The sequence below is a fragment of the Podarcis muralis genome, chromosome 10, assembly GCF_964188315.1.
Source record: "Podarcis muralis chromosome 10, rPodMur119.hap1.1, whole genome shotgun sequence".
NCBI classification, from domain to species: domain Eukaryota; kingdom Metazoa; phylum Chordata; class Lepidosauria; order Squamata; family Lacertidae; genus Podarcis; species Podarcis muralis.
Window position 1 is genome coordinate 23,371,850 of NC_135664.1, and position 8,617 is coordinate 23,380,466.

Consider the following 8,617-nt stretch of genomic DNA (forward strand, 5'->3'; position numbering starts at 1 on the left):
ACATAAAGTGGCATGTTTCTTGGATGCAGTGCTTTTTCTGTCTTTCAGGGGGTACTCAAGGGTACTCAGTACCAGCACCGCTTTATGTTGTTGTTAAAAAGTGTGCCACTTACTTTAACAACTTCATGGTGAGTTCTGGCACCTATTTTTCTAGGGGGGAAAGCACTGCTTGGACGCATTGAGTTTTCTTAACACAATAGAGGGGATGATGCACAAGATACAGGAGAAAAGACAGCAGCAGCTGAAACTATTAGTCTCGGTGGCCATATGATAACGTAAGAAGAGCCTGCTAGATCATGCCAAAGACTTATCTAGTCCAGCACCCTGTTTACATAGTGGCCAAACAGATGCCTATGGGAAGCCTGTAAGCTGCACATGAACATAACAGCACTTTCCCCACCAGCAATTCCCATCAACTGGTAGTTTAGCACCCCTGGGTTCAGAGGCAGTACAGCCACTGGATACCAGTTGTTGGGAAACAGCAGGAAAATGTGTTGAATTAATGGCCTGTTGTAGGCTTCCTAGAGGAATCCAGTTAGTCTCTTACAGCTTATGCATCACTTCTTAAAAGTAAGCTCCTGGGATTTATTTCCCAGTAAGCAAAGATGGCAGCCTTGCACAATAATACATTTTAAACGAGATAGGTCCTCAGATTTATTATTGTTCAGTTGGGTGTAGCCTATCAGGCATGTATTTGAATCCAGCTTCCAGGTGCTTGACTGACCCTGTTTGTTTGTTTGTTTGTTTGTTTGTTTAGTAGTCCTAGGCGGGCAGCAAAAAAAAAATTTAAGAGGTTTATCAGGGTCTTGAATGACATAGCCAGCATATCTAGCACACTTGTAAAACATTTAAATAGGGAGTCAGATAATGCCCATGCCAGGAAAAATTCTTGCATTCAGAAAGCATTTGGGGTGCTGGCATAGCACAAGTAGGTTTTTCACTAACACAGAACACACAGCCAGCCCAGTTCATGTACTTGTTGGGGAAAGCACATATTAACCCTATTTAGCTGTTTGTCCACTCATGGTAAAGGTGCAAGATCTCTCTGCCAGTAAATATGCTGGCAAAGCTAGTTCATCCCTGCTCCCCCACTTTTATTAGCACAATCCATTTGCAGGGATTAACAGAACTAGTTTCTCTGCTTCACTTCCACTTGTCTCAGTGACTGGGCTGGCGACTCTTTTCATCACCACCTAGGTGCTGTTGTAGGCAATTCTTCATATAAGCACCCACCCAAAGATGACTGTTCTAGCTTTCTTCCAAATCCTAACCTCTCTGTGTTCCTAGCACATAGGTTCAAATCTAGCTGTGAGCCTTGAACTGCTCCCCAGTCTTTGAAGTTTCTTGGCCGGACTGTGCTGTAAGCCTGATTACAGCCCCTCCCATGTTTCCGAGTCTTTACAAAAATGCTCCTCATTGCCTGTCTCTCCTCTGAGAGCTCTGAATGTTCACTTGTCTCCATCAGTAATATGAATAATTTGCTTCCTGTGCAGAAAAAAAACACCCCAAACAATGGAGAGAAGGCAGAATTAAGCCATGGCTTCCTGCAGGCTCATTGTCTTTTGGATCCTGTAATTCAGGTGCAAGCTGTGTGTGTTCATTTATTTGTTGAGCACCTATGGGGAACGGAATGAAAATCTATCTCTGTCAACTTCTTATCAAAGAATGCTTGTCATAACAATCATTTGCTTGGCCTTTGGAATCCCTGCACATCTTGGCCAAATTTTTTCAGGCTGGGTGAAGACCAGAAAAGGCAAAGCATATCCAGCACACTACAGCCTTGTTTGTTCCCGTTCTAAACTTTATGGACCCAGCCTGTGCTGGAGTAAATCTGAGCAGGCTTGTTAACTTTGGTTGAGCTACAGTGATTTATATTAGTTGAGAATTTACAGGCTTTAAAAATAGATGGAGGGAGACAGTGCAACGTGATTAATTCAGCATTAATTTGTAAATGTTTGCACATCATTCAAATCGTGCCTCACTGGTATATACAAAAAAATGCCAGCAAAATGCCTACATCACAGGTTTTTCAACACAATTATAGCAAGTCTCTTAAAGGCCTGACTAAGACCTTACCTAAAAAGTATAACTCTTTGTCAGTGGCTTGACAATCATAAAGCACAAGCTGATGTCAATAGGTCACCTTGCCATGGAGCGATACCCTAGGTCTCTGCTCAGGTTGCTTGGCAACTGGCTTCAGTCCCCTGTGCATCACAAAGCTTGAGCTGGTATTATGCAAATGGATATCACATCAAGGTTAGTTTACCTGGGATGCTGAACAGGTCTTGTAAATGTGGAGGAAGAAGTCGCTGACAAGTGAAGGCATGTTGCATTGCTCTGTTGCAGAATTTGGTTGACATACAATCATTAATTTTATTTATTGATTGTAGTATTACCCCACTGTGTCTGCTGCTAGCCTTAGGTCCCAAAAACTATCCAACGTAAATATCATAAACCAATAATTAAAATTACAACCAACCAACATCAACTTTTAAAAACACAGCCATGAAAACAATAAACTCTTTTGAGATCTACAGTTAACCACCAAATGCCTGGCACAATAAAAATATCTTTAAGCGATGCTGAAACGTCAGCAGTGTTCGAGTGAACTAAGGTCAGGTGGGAGGGAGTTCCATAGGGAGGCTCTTCCTTGTGCCATTGCCTCACAGGCCTTGCTCATTGGTGGCACTATGAGCACCCACAAACCTTAAAAGGAAAGATGGGGAGATATTGGGTAGAGTACTTGGGTCCCAGATTGTGTAGGGTCTTATACCTTGAATTAGGCATGGTGGCTAACAGGAAGTCAGTGCACAGTACTAAATACATCAGTATAATATAACTGCAAAGTGCAATGCAAATATCTACGTTTCCCCTAAAACAACAGGTGATTTTGGGACTGATTCCGCTCTCCTTCCCCACCCCCAAGACATATCAATCTGTCCTTTCTAAAAATCATGAGTCAATAATATTTAGATACCCAAACCAATTTCAGGACAACTGGTTACTGACCTAGAGAATAGCTAGTGATTTAGGAACATATTGGGATGTATGAAAGTCACCAATACAAAGGTAAAAGGTAAAGGAACCCTGACAGTTAAGTCCAGTTGCAGACGACTCTGGGGTTGTGGCGTTCATCTCGCTTTACTGGCCAAGGGAGCTGACATTTGTCCACAGACAGTTTTTCCGGGTCATGTGGCCAGCATGACTAAGCCACTTCTGGTGAACCAGAGCAGCGCACGGAAACGCTGTTTACCTTCCCGCTGAAGCGGTACCTATTTATCTACTTGCACTTGGACATGCTTTTGAACTGCTAGGTTGGCAGGAACAGGGACCGAGCAACGGGCGGGGATTCGAACCACAACGTTCCAGTCAGCAAGCCCTAGGCTCAGTGGTTTAGACCACAGTGCCACCCACATCCCCTAATACAAAGGTACACAGTTTTAAAATTGGAACTTTAGTATTGCACCTTGTTGGACTTTTTAGGCCTGGGATATAGCCAGTGCTGTTCTTCTAGAAAATAAGGCGCCAGAACTCACATGGAAAAAAAAAGTCCTGGGTGTAGCATAGGTAATATAGTTTCTTGCAAGGCTTTCAGAAAACACAACTGGTTTGGACGTTCTAAATATAAGAATCCTCTGAAGCAAGCCAGAACACCCTGTAAACATACATTCCTGTTTATTCAACCAGTTTTGTTAGTTTTACATTCGGCTAACAATAGAAAATCTTGACAAATCCACTCATCAGAGGATGGTTTCAGCAGCCGTCAGGTCATAATTGGTCTTTGTGTTTCAGCTAATCAGAAACTCAGTTTAAGAAACCCATCTAAACTAGTAGACCAGCCCTAAGGGTGCAACTACAAAGGCAATCTTCCTGATCAGATATGTTATTTCAATGAAGCTGTTCACCACAAACACGATGGCACTTGTGCTTCATTCATTTTTGGTTCCCCATTGACTTGTCTGTGCAGAAAGCTGGAAAGCTCCTTTGCTAACTCTACTCAGATACATTCATATGGGGTGAGTTGGTGGGTACATGGATGGAGACCAGGGTGGGGAGAGTTCAAAATCAACAGGGATCAAAACAGAAAGCATTTTACATCATTTGAAATTAAAACTTCTGGTTCTTAGAATATCTATTATGCTGACTCTTCTTTGTAATCGTAAGAACTGGTGCCAGAATTTGTCTTCCCTCCATAATCCCTCTGGACCCCTTTCCCCCCTTTGAGCCATGTCTTTTAGATGGTAGGCTTGAGAGTAGCGACTGTCATGTTTTTTATTATTATTGTGCAAGTCCTTCTGGGACCCACTTTCATTTGAAGAGCAGGGTAAAAATGTTTTTAAAACATCACCATCATCTTATTTCAATCCCTGTTGTTTTGGTGATGAATTCTTTGCTAGTGAGTTGGCTTTTGAAATTCTTTATACCCTTTGAAACATCAAGCTCTTCTCTGTCCCCTGGCAGATATCTGGTGCTAGTCTCTGCTTAAGTGAAAGAAGCAGACTTGTTTCATGCTGGGGCATCCATAATACCTTTGGTACAGATATGTGTGTCTTGGAAAGTACACTGCACAGCACGCTGATAGGAAAGAAATGCGAAGTCCTTCCATACTCTGGACTTCACAAACAAGTCTTGAGAAAATTGCTGTTGTGTCTCTCTTTTTTTAATCAGCCCCTATAGGAATAAAATGCAAATCTTTCCTTAACCACATGTTGTGCTGCTAAAGGCATATTCGCTAAGAACAAGTTTGTTCAGTGTGCAGTAGTGCTGCTTGATAACAGTTCTCAGTGCTCTGCGTAGCAAAGTTAACCACTATGCTATAGCTTCGGATCCCAGTGAAATTGGCAGCATTCTCAAAGAGCTCTTTGGATTGAAAAGTGTGCTAATGCTGTTAGCGCTTTTTAAAGGTTTCCCACAGCTCAAAATATATTTATAGAGGCTGTAGATGGTAGAAGATCAAGTGTCACGGACATTTGCCCCTATCCCTGCTGCAAAATAAAATTATTAATAGGCAGCGCAGCATGGCAGTTAGAATTCCCTTGCTTGGGATCTGTCACAATAGAGAAAGAGCCCTCTGTGTGTTTACATTTGCGTAAAAGGCATTTGTGTGTGTGTGTGATGGGAGGAGATATGTCCTTATATCCTGCTTGATTAGAACATAGGAAGCCATCCAGAGAGACATGGGACTGAGCAAGATTTGTAGACCTGCTCCAGCCTATCTGCTTATTCTAAAGAGTGGGCCCATTATACTTTGTTATTATTGTGTTGAGATCTCAGTGTTTAACATTTTACATCTGTAAGGTTAACAGAAAACAACAAACATATTAAAAAACCCCACATCTATCTATCTGTCTGTCTGTCTGTCTATCTATCTAATCTATCTACACACAGAGAGAGAACAATCTACAGAATTCCTTAGAATTTTTTATCCATTTGCTTGGCCCACCTCTTGAACGGAGTGCTTAACTCTGAATGTTGGCCTGCAAAAAGCCACAATGTGATAAAATGGGTTGGTTGCCCCATATCATCTGTGTGGGCCTCCCTTCTCCTTGATTTAGATCAGACCGACTGATTTTGTTCTATAATTTACAGGCCACCCTTCATCAAGTCAGAGTGATGCCGCTGCAGTTTCATAGCAATGCATAAAATACATAACAAGAACTAAAACAATTAATTAACTGAGCATCTTTAGCTGTTAGGCTGCTTTATGCTGTGTACAAGTTATATATTTATTTGAGTATGAACAAAACATTTCAATTGATTTTCAATGAAACCCATTGGTACAATTATACATTTATATTTTATACAATTAAAAACTACCATTGCCTGAATTTTATTCAACTCACGTGAAATAAAAGTATGTTAAATAAAATAACAGACATGACAATTACATTAACACATGATTCCAAAGGCACAAACTTCCTCACACAAACTTCCATATAACCAGCTGCATTTTTCACAACTCTGTTTCCTGGGGATAGGACACTGATTCATAAATCACAGTGGGAGGCTTATGCCCATCGCCAGCTTTTTTGTTTTTTGTTTTGATTTTTGGTAGTGGTAAGTTCTGCTATAAGGGACGCGGGTGGCGCTGTGGGTTAAAGCCTCAGCACCTAGGACTTGCCGATTGAAAGGTCGGCGGTTTGAATCCCCGCAGTGGGGTGCGCTCCCGTCGCTCGGTCCCAGCGCCTGCCAACCTAGCAGTTTGAAAGCACCCCCGGGTGCAAGTAGATAAATAGGGACCGCTTACTAGCGGGAAGGTAAACGGCGTTCCGTGTGCTGCACTGGCTCGCCAGATGCAGCTTGTCACGCTGGCCACGTGACCCGGAAGTGTCTTCGGACAGCGCTGGCCCCCGGCCTCTTGAGTGAGAAGGGGCACACAACCCTAGAGTCTGTCAAGACTGGCCCGTACGGGCAGGGGTACCTTTACCTTTAAGTTCTGCTATGGCAGATCAACTACCTCTCCAAATTTCCCCAACAGTGAAATGCTCCATTTTCACATTCTTGAACATGGCTATAAAACAGGGGTCGGGGAGCATTTTTTCAGACCAAAGACCTCATTCCCTTCTGTACAACCCATAGGAGCCAGATGCCTATGATTAATGGGTTCAGAAGCAAAAGTGGGCTAAGTTATTATTAAGTGAATATTACCTTTGTACAGTATACTAGTTTCTACACAAACTCATCCACCCTCCCATCTTCCATCCAGGAAAGCAAAAAAAGTATTATCAGAGTTTAAAGACACATCCCAGCCAGGCAAAAATACTTGAGTAAAGTGCAAAGCAGGGCTCATGGGGAGATTGCCCTGGGGAAAGTAGGCGTGGTTTGGGGAGTGTCCCAAGCAGCAGACAGAGAAGGCTTGGAGACGCCAGGCCTGAGGTTCTCTACACATAGAGAACCGAGTTAAACTTGAGGAACATTGCAAAGCAATATCTTGCCAAGACATAGCTGGCAAATCACAAGCTGCTGGTTAATACACTGGTGCTTTATGATGTCATTGCCACCATGGAAACGGCATTGTCCACACATGAGTATTCACCAGGGGCCTGCAGAAAAGCACAGAAAGCTGAGAGAGGAGACAACATCTTGAGTCTGTCAAGGTCATCGGAACAGCTCCAGCAATCACAACAGCAAAATGTATAGCCATGGAAAGGAAAAGGGAAGCCGACAGACAGAGCCTCATCCCTCTGGAAGCAAATGTCTAGAAAAGCTCATTTCAATGGATGAGTGTGCAAAACACATTATCGATAGTGCATTAACGAAGATACAGAAGCAGCTATTGGACAAAAGCAAGCATGGTGGAGCTCCTAAGCCAAGTAGTTCTTCATTTGGCTTCAATCGCCCCGATACTAATTTTGAGAGGGGAACGGGAACGGGAAGCATGGGCTCCAAGTTCCCGACCCTTAGCCCTTCGAGACGAGGGGGGCGGCAGGAACCTCAACACCAACCTCAACACCAAGAACCTAGAAAGGAAGATCTTACAAGTATCCTCTCGTCAACCATCCAGAAGGTGATGCGTGAAGCTGTTTCCAATGCAGAAGACAATTCCAGCAACACAAACAGGGGCCACCGACAGGCCCCTCCTCCTGAAAGCAGGCCCCAGAGGATAAAGGCCGTTGCAAAACAAAATGCGAATCCATGGGAGATGTATGGCAACATGGACCCTATGGAGATGCTGGATATTGACCAACTGGTGAAGTCTATGACCAAGTTGTGTCTCTTAGAGACTGGGGGCAATGGCTCCAACTTAGCCAGTGGTGACACATCACATAAGCAATACAGTGGTTCATCCCAACATTTAGGAGTGCCAAGGAGAGCTTCCCTAGTAAGAGCTAATATGAGGCAAATGGGTCCGAATGGAGTGATCGTGACTAACCAGAATGGCGAAAGCGATTCACTGAACAAAGAGCTCCAGGCTGTCCTCCAGTGGATGGTGGCTTCTCACTTCAATGTGCCCAACCTGACATTCTTAAATGACAGAGAAGGAGAGCTGGCTGATCTTCCACGGCTGGCTCAGAAGGCAACCAAGAAGGGCTACAGCGTGGGAGATATCCTTCAGAGAGTAATGAGGTACCTCGAAAGAGTGCAGATGGAGGAAGCGATGGGGAAAAGGCCTCAGTGTGGACTGATCCGCTGGCTTCTTGCCAACTTATAAGAGCCACCTCTTCCCTCTCATATTAATTTGTCCCAGCAACAGGCACCCACAACCACACTTTGCGAATGCACCCGATATGTACGTACCACCATAGCATGACTGCAAGCAATGACGCACCAAATTCATCTGATCATTCTACATGATAGCTGGGCAAGATCGTCAATAAAAGACATTTTATTAAAGTGAGAATTTGGGAGAGAGAGTCCATTTTATTCATCGTCAGTTGACCTGAGGCTTACAAAAATGTAGAGACCCTGGTAGTCAATGTCTATGCAGTTGTTCTTGTTTTTGTTAGGAGGGTTCATGGTCTCTACTGCAGGGCTGCAGAGGGGTAACCTGGGGTGTGAGGCAAAAAACATCATCCTGGGGTCCTCCTCATGCCCCCCCCAGCTGCCAGTGGGTAACATGGAACATTGGCACAATAACTATACAGTTTAGTATGCAGTATTTGATTATTATAAATTT

At 43.5% G+C, this 8,617-nt stretch overlaps 1 protein-coding gene across 1 annotated transcript; it reads left to right on the top strand.

The window, feature by feature from the left end:
- The first annotated feature begins 7,052 nt into the window (after positions 1-7,052).
- Positions 7,053-8,298, top strand: LOC114605770 (A-kinase anchor protein 4-like). Its single transcript, XM_028747341.2, has one exon. It carries the CDS (start codon positions 7,133-7,135, stop codon positions 8,150-8,152), a length of 1,020 nt encoding a protein of 339 aa, XP_028603174.1. The 5' UTR covers positions 7,053-7,132; the 3' UTR covers positions 8,153-8,298.
- The last annotated feature ends 319 nt before the right edge of the window (positions 8,299-8,617 follow it).

Excerpts from the sequence above, each read along its gene's own strand:
- LOC114605770 (XM_028747341.2), top strand. The coding sequence starts at position 7,133 with ATGTATAGCCATGGAAAGGAAAAGGGAAGCCGACAGACAGAGCCTCAT.